This window comes from Ursus americanus, chromosome 12, assembly GCF_024610735.1.
Source record: "Ursus americanus isolate L20-20 chromosome 12, mUrsAme1.1.p, whole genome shotgun sequence".
Classification (NCBI taxonomy): Eukaryota; Metazoa; Chordata; class Mammalia; order Carnivora; family Ursidae; genus Ursus; species Ursus americanus.
In genome coordinates, this window is record NC_142138.1 from 210699 (window position 1) to 227548 (window position 16850).

General features: G+C 58.6%; 1 protein-coding gene across 1 annotated transcript in view; it reads left to right on the plus strand.

Annotated features, from left to right (window-relative positions):
- KCNQ4 (potassium voltage-gated channel subfamily Q member 4) overlaps positions 1-16850 on the plus strand; it is a 57964-nt gene that overhangs the window by 30764 nt on the left and 10350 nt on the right. Inside the window, exons 4-12 of the mRNA XM_087866304.1 lie at positions 3954-4044; positions 4664-4790; positions 4985-5160; positions 5732-5857; positions 6216-6326; positions 6526-6621; positions 9463-9551; positions 11209-11370; positions 11743-11787. Of these exons, the coding sequence (XP_087722430.1) occupies positions 3954-4044; positions 4664-4790; positions 4985-5160; positions 5732-5857; positions 6216-6326; positions 6526-6621; positions 9463-9551; positions 11209-11370; positions 11743-11787 (1023 nt within the window). The remainder of the gene's footprint in view (positions 1-3953; positions 4045-4663; positions 4791-4984; positions 5161-5731; positions 5858-6215; positions 6327-6525; positions 6622-9462; positions 9552-11208; positions 11371-11742; positions 11788-16850) is intronic.

Sequence of the window (16850 nt, forward strand, 5' to 3'; positions counted from 1 at the left end):
CCAAGAGTGGGTGTCTGTGTCAGGACCCCTCAGGACGACCAAGGTAGGCCAAGAGATCACACCGATTCACTGTGTGATTTGGGGCAAGTCTGTCCCTCCCTGAGCGCCATTTCTTCCTCTGGAAGATGGTGACAATTATTTAGGTGCCTGGGACACAAGATGTTCTCTATCAGAGTCAGTGTATCTGTTCCCCTGTATTGAGCATTGAGGGTGGAGAAACTCTCACCCAGCGTATGAAGGGTTAGGGGAGGTAAAGCTCGGGGGCTTGTGAAACAGCGTCTACCACATGGAGCTGGTCAAGGTCAGAGACCGGCCTTCTCTTCCCTTCTCGGAAGGATGATGGGGAGTCCAACAGGTCAGGGAGGGATGTGCTTAGAGCTTTGGGAGCCTTCTCAGTGGAGACAAACTGGGAGCTTTGGTGCCGTGGTGTTTCAACGTTTGTTTCATGTGAATTCCTGCTCTTGTTTACTCAGTCTATGACAAAATAAGTAAAGCTGAGCAAGGAAAGAGAGAGTGGGGATGGGGCCATTGTTTTGGAGAGGGGGTGGCTGGGGAAGACCTCTCCAAGGAAGTGATGTTTGAACAGAGACTTGGATGAGTAAGGGAGCAATAAATAGGCAGAGGAAGCAGCAAAACCGATGCAAAGCCTGGAGGTGGAAATAAGTCGGTGCTCCAGGAATGGCATGAAGGTCAGGATGGCTGGAGCGCACTGATGGAGGGGCGGGAGGGAGGGGATCAAGTCTGCGAGGTGGGGTGGGGGCCAGAGCTCACACGCTGAGTTTAGCTTTCGCTCTCCAGATGGGATGGGAAGTCAGGGCAGAGTTTTGAGGAGACTGATGAGTTCCAGCTTTGTAGGGAGATCACCCCAGCTGCTGAGAAGACAGTGGGTCCCCGTTGGGCCAGAGTGGAGGCGGGGAGGCCAGTCGGAGGTGAGATGGTGACGGCGTAGGCAGGGTGGTGAGCTGCGGTCCCTCCAGGGATTTATTCTGAAGGTAGAGCCGACAGAAAATGCTAAAGGACAGGAGGTGGAGGGTTAGCGAGAGGAACAGCAAAGGCACTCTTAGCTGTTTGGCCCAAGCCCCTGGGTGGCAGGTGGTGCTACTGATGGGGATGGGGACACAGGAGGGGAAGAAGATTTGAGGGCAAGTCGAGTTTGGTTTTGACATGTTCGGTTTGAGAGGCCACCAGACATCTGAGAAAGACATGCTGAGTGGCCAGTTGGACATGCGAGCTGGACTCGGGCGGGGAGAGGCCGCCACACCCAGACACCTGCGAAATGGCAAAGGCTGTTGTGGTAAAGGGGTGGGGACAGGACTAAAGGTGGCTCTGTCTCTGTATATTTAAGGAAATGCATTTTAAAATTCCTATTAGTTTGTTATTACTCCTGTTTATTTATTTTTAAAGATTTTATTTTTTTATTTGAGAAAGAGCGTGTGCAGGGAGGGGCAGAGGGAGAGAGAGAGAATCTCGAGCAGGCTCCACGTCCAGCTTGGAGCCCTGTTGCGCTGCATCCCAGGACCCTGAGATTATGACCTTAGCTGAAACCAAGAGTGGGGCGCTCAATGAACTGAGCCGAGCAGGCGCCCTACCCCAGTTTATTCTAAAAGGGAAGAGGAGGTGCAGATAAGCACAAGAGCAAAACAAGCTAAATCTCTCTTAATTTTGCCACCCAGAGATAAGCCCTGCTGATTCTTGGTATGAGTATAAAAAAAAAATCTATATTTTAGGGGCGCCTGGGAGACTCAGTCGGTTAAGCACCTGCCTTCAGCTCAAGTCGTGATCTGAGTCCTAGGATCGAGCCCTGCATGGGGCTCTCTGCTCAGCAGGGAGTCTGCTTCTCTCTCTCTCTCTCAAATAAATAAATAAAATATTTTAAAAAATTCTATATTTTAAAAATTAGGATCACCTTGCCCTTCAGATTTGATTATTTGCTTTTTTCATTTAACCCATAGTGATGTGTCCATTTTATAGATATGTAACTATTGACATGGAAAGAACAGTGTTGAGAAAAATAAATTTCTGAAAGCCCCAGCAGGAAGCCCCTCGTGTGGCCCACTTACCTGGGGGTCAGCGAGCAGTGGGGACGGCAGGATTCCTGTTCAGGGCTGGGGTGAAGGCCCATCAAGAGTTGGCTGCACCTCTTCCCAGGGGAGGGGGCTGGATGAGATGACCTCAGCGGGGGGCCCTCTGTCCCTGAGTCAGTGGCAGTCCCCCTCCCTGGGGGATGTGGCTGCTGAGTTTTTCTGTGGTTAATTATTGAACACGAGGAGCTGGTGCGCTCCGTCTTTGCTGACTCAGCTCTTGCCTGGAACTGGCCAAGGAGGCCTCCTCCTCGTTCATTCATTCAAAACCCTTTGCTGACATCTGCCACCCGCCTCCTCTCTCCAGGGGCATGTGCTGGCTTGCAGCGCTAAGCTTGCCCTCCAAGCAGGCTGGGAGCCCCTGTCCAAGGAGGGCTGTAAGTCCTTTCCATGTCTGTCCTCCCATCAGTTCCCACTGGACAGATGTGGAGGCTGGCTCAGAGAAGATAGGTGACCGTACAAGCTGGATCAGGATTTGAAGCTAAGTCTCTCTGACCCTGAGCCCATGCCTTTGCCACCGTGAAACAAGAACACAAATAAAGCCATGTGGAAAGTGACTTGGGCCACATACATGCAGGCAAGCCCTGGCAAGTGGCGTTCTGCGGAGGGACCAGGGGGGCGGAGGGCGTGCCCACGGGCTCCCCAGAGCAGAGGGTGAGCAGAGTCTCAGCAGGCCCCGAAGGCGGGGTGTTTCAGGCAGAATGCCGTGTGAGCAGTCCCAGGTGGGGAGACTCTGGGAACATCTGGGGAAGGCTGTGGGCTGGCTCACAACGGCTGTGTTTCCAGAGCAGCCCGTTCCCTCTGGAGTCTCTTCCAAGGGCACATGCATGTCCAGGACATCCCCCTCCCAAAGAGGAGCGCTTCCGGGAGTCCGACTCGGTTTCTTTCCCCGCATCTGCAGCCTGTGGCCCTCAGCCTGGCCTGCCTTGCGTATTCACAAGCTGTCTGAGGCCCCAAGGCCAGCACCTTCTCTCCTCATGCCCTTTACCCCTCTTCCCACCCCTGGGAAGTGGGGAATGCGCACTCTAATCTCACCTCTGTCCTGGACATACTGAGTGACCTTGGGTGAGTCCCTTTCCTTGTCTGGGCCTCAGTTTCCTCATGTGTGCAACTGGGGTTGAGGGAAGTGTTGGATGAGCTGGGTTATAAAGTTCTTTCCATTTCTAAACATCTCTTTCTGGCTTCCCACTGCCCTCAGAGGAGTCGCAGGCCCTGAGGCCTTAACCCCCTCCACATACCCCATCCCCCTCTGCATCCTTCCCTTCTTCCCTGTCCTCCCTAGTCTCCCTTCCTTTCATAGCTGTCTCCTTCTTTAGTTCCGTAAGAGCCCACAGAGGCAGATGTCCCCATTCTGCGAACGAAGCAATGCTCCTGCCACCTTGGCGTGTGCAGGGAGCAGGGACGCCTCCCTCGGCCGCTGGCCTTCCCTGGCCCCTCAGCTGGCCTCTGGGTTACTTTTCTTAAGACCATCTTAAAACTGAGCCAGGGACTGAGGACACCACCTGCGAGTGGCTGAGCCCGCAGGTGCTTCCTGACCGTGGGACCGTGAGCCGGTCCGTTTCCACCGCCAGCCCGGACAGACCTGCCCCCCACAGTGGCGTGGCCCCTTCTCTGAGCGGCAGGCTGCAGTGAGAGGGCAACGGAGAGGGTGGCAGGTGTCTGTGAGCTCCGCAGCCCGGAGCATGGGGGCTTCTCCCTTTGGTGTCCAGTACAGAACCACAACTCCAGGGGATTCTGACTCTGATTCTGCTTTCCAGAAAATTCTTCCCAAATCATGCCTCCCTCCTCCTGCAACTCCACAGGCCCCCGCCAGAGTCTCCTTGGCTGTCCTGTCCATGCAGCAGTCTAACCCTCTCCCTGCTGCTGTTGCAGATTTTTGCTGGTCTTCAGCTGCCTGGTGCTGTCTGTGCTGTCCACTATTCAGGAGCACCAGGAACTTGCCAACGAATGTCTCCTCATCTTGGTGAGTGCCAGAGTCTAGGTTCTGGGAGAGGCTGTGTAAGGCAGCCCCTCAGGGCTCAGGGTGGGGGGAGAGAGAGGCTTCTCCTACTGCGGCTCAGAGAGTGGCTTGTGGCGCTGTGCTGTGTTGATGGCTGCCCCTGTCTGGACTTCCTGTCCTTCCTTCTAGCCGATGTTGAGGGACCTCGTGCCGCTAAGCCAGGGCTGATGTTGGGCCCAGAGAAGAGGTGAATAAGTCCCACTCGTTCTCAGGACCCAAACTGCTAACTCAACCCCTGGTGTGATTTCTTTTTTCCTCTCAATGAAGCACCTTGGAAGTGGACAGCTGACAGAGAGCCACCCCTCATGTCACCCAGTCAGGGTGTCTGGGATAGCTGGCAGGGGGAGGGCTGGGCCAAGAGCAGAAAACCCCACACGGCTGGTGGACAGGAAGTGGAAGACAGACTTGGGCCTTCTGTCTGTGGAAGGGGCCACGTGCCTTCTGGAATCTTCCTTGGGTCCAGCCAGGTGGTCTGAGGAAATCCTGGTACCCCTAACCCAAGGACTCCGGGCTGGGCCAGTACTGTGTGACCTGGGCCCTTGCTCCTGGAGAGAGACCAGAACTCAGGCCCCTGGCCCCGCAGGAATTCGTGATGATCGTGGTGTTTGGCCTGGAGTACATCATCCGCGTCTGGTCGGCCGGATGCTGCTGCCGCTACCGAGGATGGCAGGGCCGCTTCCGCTTTGCCAGAAAACCCTTCTGTGTCATCGGTGATAAGCCCTGCCCGCCCGCGCCTGACCCCTGACCCCAAGCCCCAGGGTTGACACCCCCACCCAGACCCTGGCTGCTGACAGAGATTCTGCGGACCCTCCCGATCCTCCCACCCCCCCCCCCACGGCCCCAGGACCCCCCGCCCCCACTTCGGAGCCTGATGCAGGGCGTGACCTCGCCTCCCCGCCTGCAGACTTCATCGTGTTCGTGGCCTCGGTGGCCGTCATCGCCGCGGGCACGCAGGGCAACATCTTCGCCACGTCGGCGCTGCGCAGCATGCGCTTCCTGCAGATTCTGCGTATGGTGCGCATGGACCGCCGCGGCGGCACCTGGAAGCTGCTGGGCTCGGTGGTCTACGCGCACAGCAAGGTGCGCCCTGCGCGCCGGCGGGGGCGAGGGCAGGCGAGACCTGGACCCGCGGGGCCCCGACACAGGACCCCATCTCTGAGGCCGAGCAGGGGCTGGGTCGGGGGGCAGGTGTAGGCCAGGAGGCGGGGCCTGCGGGGTAAGGCTGGAGGGGCCCACTTGGAAGCTTCTGGGTTTCGGGGGTCTATGCGCACAGCCAAGCGGGGAGCTGGGGCGGTGTGTGTGGGGCGGCGTGGGGCGCTGGGGGCAGCGGGCCTGGGGCCTGAGGTCTGAGTGTGGAATCTGGAGGGTCAAGGGCGGGGTCGGGGGTGTACCCTTGTTTTTGTGAGGGCCTGGCCCCCTCCTGGAAGGCGGGAAGGCCAAGCAGGTGAGGAGCTGGGAAAGGAAAGAGGCAGAGCCGCTGTCCGGCAACTCCGAGAGGTGGGGAACTTTTGTCCCCCCTCCAGAACACCTCTCTCAGGTCATTGTGGGAACCTCCCCCGCCCACCTCTGGCAGGTGGGCACAGCGTACCTCCCTTCCCCATGCCCCTCCCCCTCGGCCCTCCTCATGTTCTCACCCTTGCTGCCCTCGCAGGAGCTGATCACCGCCTGGTACATCGGGTTCCTGGTGCTCATCTTCGCCTCCTTCCTGGTCTATCTGGCTGAGAAGGACGCCAACTCGGACTTCTCCTCCTACGCCGACTCGCTCTGGTGGGGGACGGTGCGTGAGGGTCTGTGCGGGTCTGGCCTTCTTCCTGAGACCCTCCCCTGGGGGACCACTGTGACTCTGACTCAGGGTTGAGCGAGCCTGTCCTCTCAGCTAGGGCCAGGACCCCCTGTGACCAGCCCCTGTGTTAGCCCCCAGCTTGCCCCAGGAGATCGGCTTGTGCTCCACAGTTCCCACACCAAGCCCCTGCGACCTTACCCCTGACCAGCACCGGGCAGGGAAGGGGAGCGGTCCATCTACGCCCCTACCCAGCTCTTGTGGACGACCATAGGGCACCCCCCCTCTTGATCAGGCTCCCACCTGCCACCCAACAAGCTCTTTAGCCCTGAGGGTAAACTCTTTGTGTCCCCAGATCACACTGACGACCATTGGCTATGGTGACAAGACACCGCACACATGGCTGGGCAGGGTCCTGGCGGCCGGCTTCGCCTTACTGGGCATCTCCTTCTTTGCCTTGCCTGCCGTGAGTTCCCCTGCACTTAGGATCTCCCAGACTGGGGGAGAGGGCCCCCGGGGGGCAGAGCCAGCTAAGCCCTTCTCCTGGATTTGCATGGATGGGGGAGGAGAGAGCTCAGAGGGGCCCAGATGAGGCCCAAAAGGGCCTTTTCCACCTTTTGTTGTCCCCCTCCACCCCTTTCTCCCAACCACGCCTCTGCCCCTAGGGCATCCTGGGCTCTGGCTTTGCCCTGAAGGTGCAGGAGCAGCACCGTCAGAAGCACTTCGAGAAGAGGAGGATGCCTGCAGCCAACCTCATCCAGGTACAAGACGCCCAGGAAGCCCCTGAGATGAACTGGTGTGTCAGCTTCTCTGTGCTGACCCAGGTGTCCCAGTTTCACAATTGTGACTCCACTTTGAAGCTCCGAGAGCAGATGTGACTTCTCTGGGGTCACATGCCAAGTCAGGGCTAGAGCTGGGGTGCTAAGTGGGACTGTCAGAAACTTCCTTTGCGTCACATGCCCAGTTCAGGCCTCATCAGAGCTGCCCCACTGTTCCGCTCCAGCCCCAGCTCTACGTGGCCGGCAGTGGAGTGGGGCCTAGGGCCTTTTGTCCTGCCACCCGAAGGCTGTGCAGTCATCAGTAAGCCCACACTGCTCCCAACACCCGTTCATTCCATAAGCACTCACAGAAATGAATGTTGTAACTATAAACTGAGACAAACACTTTGAAAGAAAGAATAGTTCTCTGAAGAGCATTTAACAAGGTCCTGGCCTGATCCGACCTGGAAGGGGAACTCTGGGATGACGACCCTGGGAAACTGATGCTTGAATTGGGAGCTGGAGGTCTGGTAGGAGTCAACTAGGTGAAGAGGTGAAGGAGGGGAGCATTCAAAGTAAGGGAACAGCACGTGCAAAGGCCCTGTGGTGGAAGGGAGCGTGGTGTGTTTGTGAACTGGAAGGCAGCTAGCGAGGCTGGGACAGAAAGCTCAAAGAGGAGTATATAGTGGAAGGGGTTGGGTAAGTGGCCGAGGCCCAGACCTGAGGGCCACAGGGAGGAGTTTAACACTATCCTAAGAGCAATGAGGAATCACTGACAGGTATGAAATAGGAGGAATGGGTGACATGATCAGATTTCAGATTTGTGTTTTGAAAAGAGGTGAATGGCTTGCAGAGTGCCCCAGGTGTGTGTGGGAGATGACAAGAGGCTCTGGCAACTGTCGGGGCAAGGCAGGGTGCTGGACTAGCATCGCAACAGTTGAGATGGGAAGAAGTGGGCCAATTCTGTATATTTAGGGGGGAAATTCGTGGCCTCAGGAGTGAGGGAGAGGGCGAGGGAGGTGCCTGGCGGGTGACTTCCAGGTTTCTGGCTTGCCCAGCTGGTGATTGATGGCCCTCCCCACTGGAGGGGGACCAGATTCGGGGCCTGAGGAATGTGAGTTTGGCTGGAGCACGGAGAGCGTGCGGGGCCTCCGTCCCGAGCGCTGAAGAGGCAGCTGCACATACGGTCTGGAGGGGAGAGGGATGTGCTGAAGCCCAGGGCACGGATGAGCTGGCCCAGGGTGGAGCAGACACCGAGACGAGGAGCGTTTAGGAACCTCAGCATTCGGCGACTGGGCGAGCAGAGTGCACCAGTCAAGGAGACAGAAAAGGAGCAACCATAGGGGTGGGAAGAAAAGCAGGAGTGTGTGGTCCCCGTTTCCTCCACTGTGCTGAGGCATTCTGATAGGGCATGGGGGGAGGGAGGCAAGGGCTCTGATTTTTGGGGGGACTCTTTGACTCGGCCCTGGCTTCTCTATAGTCAGGGTGAGCGCGAGAGCAGCCCCTGCGGGAAGTAGTTCAGGGAATACTGGCACATCCCCCTTGGCCTGGTCCCAGCATGCCACCCTCGGACTCCCCGATCCAAGTCTGACTCAGCCCCCCCCCTTATCTCTCCTCCCCAGGGTGGAGCCCCCTCCCCATCCCTGCTATCTCCAGCCACCAGCCCAGTCTTTCCTTCTCAGCGTCCCTTGGGGCACAATGGCCGTCGTCCCCTGGGAGCTGGACTTCCAAGGGGCATTGGAGGGGCAGGCGGCTGGCACTGTCCATGCCACGAGACAGCTGGTATTGTGGTGCCCGTAATTAATGAGACAGCCCTGGCAGCTGCTCCCCAGCTCAAGCCAGGGGCCTAGGCAAGCAGGAAGCAAAAATATTCCTGTCCTCGGAGGGTGCCTGGCCAGTGAGGTCAGCGGTGGGCCGTCCCTTAAGGACAAGAGACACCCAAAGAAGGGGGGCCTCCAGGGCTCAGCTAGCCTTGGTCCGTGCCGCCTGCCCTCCCTAATCACCGCACTCACAGTCCCTCCTTGGCTCTTCTTCTTACCTGGAGGGAGAGAGACAGTCCTTCCTCTTGTCCACCCCGCATCCCTCCTGCTGCAGAGAAAACCCTGCAAGTCCCTGGAGGCTGAGGGCTTGGTGAGTGATGCTCCCGCCTTCCCTCCTCAACCCCGTGGGCAGTGACAGGCAGCTGGCACAGATGAAGTGGATGTATTCGTAGCAGTAAGAATTCACTCAGTCAGTATTTATTCCCCACACCGTTGCCGAGCACCTACCATATGCCGAAGGGTACAGTGGTGACCAAGACCCAGCTTAGGGTCTAGGGAGGGAGAAGGACGACGTTCATCAAATACACGAGGCCTAGATACTTTCCAGCCGTGGTAACAGGAGGGACAAGAGTCGTGAACAGGGAAGCCTGGTATTAAGGGCCTTTGTGCCAGGCGCTGTGCTTGGCATCTAACAGACATCTGCCCTTTTTTCTTCCTGTCAGGCTGTTAGGTGAGTCGTATTTTATCCAGTTCACAGGTGAGGCAGGCGGGGCTCTGCAGCCTTACCTCATCTGCCCACGCTAATAAAGGGCAAAGCCGGGCCTAGAAACCCACGTCTGCCTGATGACAGAGCCCAGCTCTTACCTTAGACCCCTGGCTCTGATGCCGACCCGCGGGCCGCCTTGGGGAAGTCCTTTCTCTCTGGGTCCCCGTGTCTGGCCCTGCCTGGAGCTGGAACTGGCCTCTGGCTCTGGGTCTCCTTCAGCTGACCCAAGGACCGGTTCCTCTGAGGGCAGAGGGCTGGTGAGCGGTGGAGTGGCTTCGCTGATGCCTTGTCCTCCCTTCCCCTTCCCTCCTACGACAGGCTGCCTGGCGCCTGTACTCCACCGACACGAGCCGGGCCTACCTGACGGCCACCTGGTACTACTACGACAGTATCCTCCCATCCTTCAGGTAGGCCCTGCTGCAGGGGGGCATGGGCGGAGGGGGGCGGTGGTGATGTACCCTGGAGGACAAGTGACTGGGACCCGGCCCTGGAGGGTGGGAAAGGGGTGACGGCTCCCAAAGGAGTGTCTGGGGCGGGCTCTGCATATCCCGTGTAATGCAGAGCCCCGAGTGTCTTCTCTCCCAGTCCGCTCTGCCCCGTGGTGGATGCTGGGCCCGGGCCCGGGGTGGAGCCCCGCCCCCCTGCTGCACCCCGGGCTCTGGAGCGCTGGCTGTCCGCATGCTAGCCCCTAGTGCCGCCATTCAGGGCAGAGGCGCTGCCAGCTCATCTCCCCTCTGTCAGAGTCACGGGTCGGGTTAGCCCTTGCCAGCCTGCCGTACACACACATGCAAGAACGCGTGTGCCAGAGCTGGGTTCAGGGGCCCACCCCAGCACCCCTGTGTGTGAATAGGCCCCTACTTTTCCAGGCCCTAGTGCCCAGAAGTGAGTTCATCCCACTGCACCTGGGGGTGGCTGCCCACAGAAGATTATTAATAGCGATCACCAGGGTCTGTGTGGCCAGGTGGCTGGCCAGGCCCTCGGGCAGGAATGAAGACCACGGAGTGTGGCTCAGTCCTGCGGGCAGGCAGGGAATCAAGCGCGAGGCTGGGTGAGGCTGGGCGAGGCAGCTGTGCTCAGCGCTTCTGCGGGTGCCGGGTGCCTCATTCCTCATTAGTTCTCACTCACCCCTACACCTGGCTCCCTCTCCCTGCTCCCTCCCAGCTCCAGGGGCTTCCTAGGGGAAGAGGCAGGAGAGAACGGGTTGGGGGGGGCTCCCAGAATCACACGGGGTCCCCCCCATCTCCTCTTGGCAGAGGCAAGCTCCCACCTCAGAGACAGGGCGGTGGTTGGTTTGGAAGGGTCCTCCCTTTCTGGAGTGGCTCTAAGGACGCAAGGCCAGGCCTTGGGGAGTGGGGCAGGGTCTGGTTTGTTAGAAATAGGGTGTATGTGAGGGGGAGGGAAGATTTGGGGGTAGTACTGGGCCCTCTGATAAGAGGGACAGAGCTTGGATTAGAGATTCTAGGTCCACGGGCCTTCTGCTCCTCGGAGCTCAGTTTCCTTGTCCATATAATGGGAAGGCAGAGGGGAGATATCGTCCTTTGGTCATGGAAATAGAAGTGGCATGGAGAGTTAGAAAGAAGCTGAGCCCCAAAGCTAGTCTCCAAGAACCCAGTGGCAGGAGTGGATGCTGGAGGAGTGGGTAGCTGAGCTAGCTACCCAATCAAGTCTCTCTCCCGCGCCTCAGTTTCCCCCGACAATCCAGTCAGATCTGGAGGGTGAGGGTTTCAGGGCAGCCGCTGGCCTCCAGGAGGGCATAGCTCCATGTCTAGGCACTCCGCTTGACAAGCAGAGAGTAGGTTAGATTCAAGCTGCCACTTACCGCCTTCTGAGGGGGCCCTCGAGTTGTGCCCAACCTGCACAACCGTCCTCGGCAGCCCTGAGGATTTCCTAGGAGCTGAGTGCAGAAAGGGAGGGAGGAGGATTGGTCTCTCCCACCCCCCACCCTGCCGGTTCCGGCTTGGGGTGTGTGCTGAGCACCTCTGGAGGCAGAGCCTGGGGGGATCTGAGCTCTGGAGCTCGGTGCCCAGCAGCCCTGCCTGCCGCTGATGGTGCCCTCTCCTGCAGAGAGCTGGCCCTCTTGTTTGAGCACGTGCAACGGGCCCGCAACGGGGGCCTACGGCCCCTGGAGGTGCGGCGGGCGCCGGTACCTGACGGAGCGCCCTCCCGTTACCCGCCCGTTGCCACCTGCCACCGGCCGGGCAGCGCCTCCTTCTGCCCTGGGGAAAGGTAGGGGCCCCCCGGGGCCGCCACCTCCTCTCGCTTCTCCTCCTCCTCTTCCATTCTTTGTCTCACCCTCTCTCAGACTTGTGTGCAGCCACCGTGTGGGTGTCTGGGCCTGTTCTGGGGACTCCCAAGCCTTGTCACAAGGCCTGGGCAGGTGTCGTCGGACGGCCTGCCAGGTACAGACTGAGAGCCTCTCTGGAGAGGCCAGGCTGGACTCACCTGCTTGTCACCTGGGGCTCTAAGGGTCTGAGTGGGGGAGATATCCGCACCGTCCTTTCCCGGCACCTCCTCCATTCATTCCATTTGTCCTCTTTCTTTCTCTGTTTCCACGTCCCCTCACTCTTCCATCCCTGCACCCCCATCCCTCCCGGGCAGCTGGAGAGAGGAGGAGGCCGCTGGCCACAGGTGCTTACGGCTCAGGTAATCGTGGGCACCATCCTGGGACGTGAGGGCAGGGCACCCCCTCCCACAGCATGTCCCTCTAGAAGGGGCCACTGAGCTTGCTCCTCGGGGTCGAGGTACCAGCTGGAGAGAGAGCCCTGTGACTAAGAACCGCTGTCGGACCTCCGTAAACTCAGCCGATGACTAATGCTCTTGTCTTGCGCAACCCCGGTCCACAGCTTGGCTAATCCCAGAGGGTCCTCTGGGGATTCTCCCACAATGCCTTTCTTCCTTACTGAGGGACATTTTGCTTATCCTCACAGTCTCTTTCCTCTTGACCTGTCTCTCTGGGAGCTTTTGCATTTTGGAAGAAGAACAAAGAAAGAACCATGCTTACCCCACATAAATGTTCAAAGTTGTGGAATTCCAGGCATTTTTGGAGAAGGGAAGCTCACGGACTCACAGAATGAGAAAGGGGCTGCCCCCTGTAGAGGGACAGCTCTGAGGTCAAGAATTCAATCCCTCCTCATTCCTCCCCTGCCTCCTCCCCATCTCTGTTTTGTCTCATCTTCACACATCACCCCTCATCAGCCAGGTAGACATCTGGGCCTTAAGCCTCGGGTGTGATTCTGAGCCCTGGGCCCAGAACGAGGGAGTGGAGAAGAGGCCAGCCACTCGGAGATCCGAAGGAGGCGGTGTGGTGAAAGCTGGCCTCTACCACCTGACGCTGTGTGTCCTTGAGAAAGTCATCGAGTCACTCTGGGCCTCTGGGTCCTGAGCGGAACACCAGCAATGTTTAGGCTGACCGGGGCCCTGGGTTCTCTCGGCTGAAAAGGCCAGGGGAAACGGGGTGGTGGGGGGGAGTTGGTGCAGAGGATTTTGGGAGCAGCATTTCTTCCCAGTGAAGGCAGATCAGTGAGGGCATCTGTGGCCAGGGGCTGAACAGAAGCAGGGAGATGGAGGGTCGCTCCAGGTCAGGGGCTGGAGGGAGGGGACGCACGACTGGCCAGACCAGGCTGGGAGCTCCCTGGAAGAGAGTCCACGGTGTGGCTCCGGGTCGGATTCTCTGCCCCTGGCCGAAGGCCCTTCAGTGTTATCCCCACCCCCATCCAGCCGCAGCTCATAGGTAAAACTCAGAAGTTTGGGTATTTGAGCAACTCTGCCCAGGGCCTGGGCTAGTGCTTTCTGGAGCTTCCAGTTTGCGCTGGTCTCACCTGGCCTGGATAGGAAGGTTCTGGAGATGGAGACACACCTGGAGCCCAGCACCTCTCCCACCCACAACTGCTCTGGGGCTCTGGGTCCCCCAAAGCCTAGGACCAGATGACTGCCGAGGGCTTGGCATTCACTAATTCCCAGCCTTGTGTCCGTCTGTCCTGGAGTGTCTGTGTGGCCGGGGCTCGTGGTGATGGTGGTGGAGTGTCCCCTCTCCCCAGGCACCCCAGGAGGTTGAGCTGTGACTTCTAGGGCGTCAGCCACTAGGCTCAGGCCCGTATCCTTACTTTTGGCTGACTGGGCCCTATGGGGTGGGTGCTCCAGACAGGACCCCTCTTCCCCACCACCACGTACACGTACACACTTCTCCTGGTTGGCCACACCCTGAGTGGTGCTTGTGGGTAGGCCCAGGCGGAGTGCGTTCCCAGGACTACCAGAAGCAGGACTTCCTGGGGGGTGGCATTGCTGAGGCCAGCGCCTCCTCTCTTGGAGGTTTTTCAATGAGGCGCTAAGATGATGTTTCTCAAGGCATGGTCCCCTGACTTCCTGCAGCAGCGGCTGTGGGGTGTTCGCTAAAAAATGCAGATACTGGACCTCTCCCCAAGCCCACAGAATGAGAATCTCTGGAGGAGGGGCACAGAACTCTATTTCACGTGCTGCGCAGACCCTTATGCAAATGTTGAGAATCTGCATTCTGGGGATGCGGGTGGAGGGTGGCTTGGGAGGGGTTCTTCTCTCCCACCAGCCGCAGGAAGCCAGCCCCATCCTGGCCGCTCCCCACGCTCGGCCCACCTGCCCCCTTCCCACTAACCTCTGTTTGTGTCTTGTTCTCAACTTCCAGCCAGATGTTTAGTAATAAGCGGAGTTTCTTTCGGATCCACGCCAGCTGGAGACCGAGGTACCCCCTCGCCTGCTCCTCCTGCCCCCACTCCTCCTTGCCCCACCCAGTTCAGGGGCTGGAGAGGGGGACAGGATAGGCCAAGGACAAGGTGCATGTGCCTGCTGCCTGCTGTCTGCCTTGGGACCCTGACGAGCCTCTTACCTTCCTGCGGATGCCTCTGCCAGGTCGGGGGGCATGGGCCTGGTGCCCACTCTGCCAGGAGGGACATCTGTAGGGAGACTTGGAATGAGTTCTGGCTCTGCCGCTGACCCCCTGTGTGACCTGGGTCATATTGCTTCCTTTCTCTGGACCTCGGTTTCCCATCTGTAGAATGGGCAGATTGAACTAGAGGCTCTCTGAGGGTCCTTCCCACTCTGACTTTTGCTGGGCTTTGGGTTTAGCTTCCTGGCTTCCCACTGCCCCCCCTCCCCCCAGGGACCTAGCTGATGCCTGAAAGAGCTGGGGTTGGCACCTCTTTGGCTAACTCTAGAGCCGGGCTCGGATAGCCGCATCACCACCACGTTCCAGGCCCCGCACTGGGGACACAGCGGTGACTAACAGATGGCGCCCAGAGACTTGCAAAGGGCGAGTGCTGTTCAGTGTGATGAATGCAATGAAAGGAGGAAGCAGAGGGGCTCTGGAGCCAGGGTCAGGCCCTTCACCTAGAGGCCGCCCACAAAGGAGTGGACGTGAGGGAGGGCATCCCGGGCCAAAGAAACGGCATCAGTGAGGAGGCTTGAGCAGGCACAGCCGTGGGGAAGGAGCAGGCAGCCCAGCATGGCCAGATCGGAGAGTGTGGGGTCACGAGTGAGGTTGGGGCAGAGCTGGATTGCAAAGAATCCCAGAGCCCTGCATGAGCGCCATCCTGTAGGCCCTGCCTGGCAGCCTGGGCTCCTTGACCCTTGGGTTGCCCAAAAGTGCTTCTGGAGCCTTGTGGGTTGAGGAGCCCATAAGTGCCTGGGGGACCGAGCTTCTGCCTGCCCATCCAAGAGGCAGCGCTTCTTAGGAACTAGTATTCTGGATCCAACCCTGGCCACCACTCCCTAGCGAGGGGACTGTCCCCTTAAGCCCTGGGTGCCTCAGTTTCTTCAGACGTAACCTGCGGATCGTAACCGCATCTGCTCCCGTTCACAACGTGCTCGGGTCATAGGAAGTGCTATATAAATGGTCGGCCGTGCTCCATGTGGCCTGCGGAGCAGTTAGGGCTCATTTCTAAAAGTAGCTTGGAAACCATGGCTGAAGGAAATAGAGACACGCTGCAAGGGTTAAGCCAAGGAGTCTCTGGGTTAGACCTGCCCCTTTGCAAGATGACTTTAGCTGTGTGGGCAGGAAGGGCAGGAAGGGCAGGAAGGGCAATGCTGGGGCAGAGGGGCCAGCGATGGGGCTGCATCCACCGTCCTGAAGAGAGGGGATGTCCGCAGCATCAGGAGGGGTTGGCTGCCTCTTCCCCCATGCGCTCGGCCTTTGGTAGCAGATGGAACCCTTAAAGTCATTCCTTGGGAAAGCGGACACAGGGGTTGACCCAGCAGGGCAGTAGAGGGCAGCTTGTGTCCGGAGCTTGCCCTCCGCCACTGGATAGCCTCAGGCAAGCCTAGCCCATCTGTGCGCCAGGACACCAACAGACCCCTTAGACCCGTTTCTCAACCTCGGCGCCATGGAAGTCAGGTTCGGAGAATGCTTCATGGGTGGGGGCTGTCACAGGCGTTATTTAGCATTGTTAGGCAACCTTCTGGCCTCGACCCACTAGCTGCTAGGACCACCCTCCAATGGGACAACGAGAAACATCTCCAGACATTGCCACATGTCCCCTAGTGAGCAAGATTGCCCCCATTAGAGAAGCGCTGCCCTAGACGCTCTCCTGATCATTAGTTCCAGAGAAAGAACAGTGTCTGAAGTCAGAAAAAACTGGGTTCTGATCCTTGCTGCATCCACAGGGGCTCTAGGCCTTTGCGCAGGTCACTTTCCCTCCTTCCCAGTCTGCAAACTAGGGATGGTAAATGTGGAGCCCACCCCATGAAGCAGCCCAGAGAGAGCTGGAAGGGCCAAGGCGTTCAGACAGAACCGTGCGTGTGCTGAGGAGCCGGGATGGGAAGGAGCTCTTCCGATGTCCACCGTGTGCCAGGTTTCTTTCCATTTTGTTTGAGCTTTTAGGCTCCAGAGAGGCTGACATGAGCCATTTTCTGGGCCTCGCCCAAGGAGCTGGAATCCAGGGCCACCCCTGGGAAAACAGTGCCTTCTTACATTGAAGAGGAGCCCAGGGCCTCTGGCTGGCTGGAAAGTTACAGAACCCCACAAACCAGGCTAGAAGCTCCTTCAACCATCACAGAATCAGAGCTGGAAAGGGACCTTTCAAGGCCTCTAGTGCAAGCCTCCAGACCCCTTCCTCCCTAAGTCCTGCTGAGAGCAAGCTCGGTCTTGCTTGTACACTTCTCGTGACAGGGAGGTCACCCCCTTCCCCCACAATGTCATTGGAGTGATGTGCTGGGTGCAGAGATCTGGAGTTCCAGGCCCTTGGCTATGTGTCAAGGCCTTCTCCACCCCCCCCCCACACCCCTTGGAGGAGTGGAGGACAGAGGGAGGGGTTGCACGGGCCAGGAGGGTGGGGGTTGCTTGCCAGCATGAGGAGAGCCTGAAGGAATGGCTCTGCAGAGGAAAGTTTGGGAGACCCAGCCTCAAACTTTGGTTGGAATCCTTGGGATGTGTTGAGGGGATCCTGGGCCAGCAAACAGCGTGCTGGATTGTGGGGTTGCCTCGTCCTTCCCTTCTGATATCCTCAGGGCTCCAACCCATGACCTATAACCTCTCCCTTCTAGAAGAGCAGAGGCCCTACTCATAAGGATGGCCTTTCATCCTGGCTGCCTTCCTGAAGGTGCCCCTGGTTTCAAGATCTTCCTCACCTCAGCACTTTGGCTCTGTACCCTGTACCCCATGCCTAGGGCATGGGGGATCCTCACTCCCACCTAGCCCTGAAACCAGAATCTATCCTCTGGTCAACTCTTGACCTGAAAGT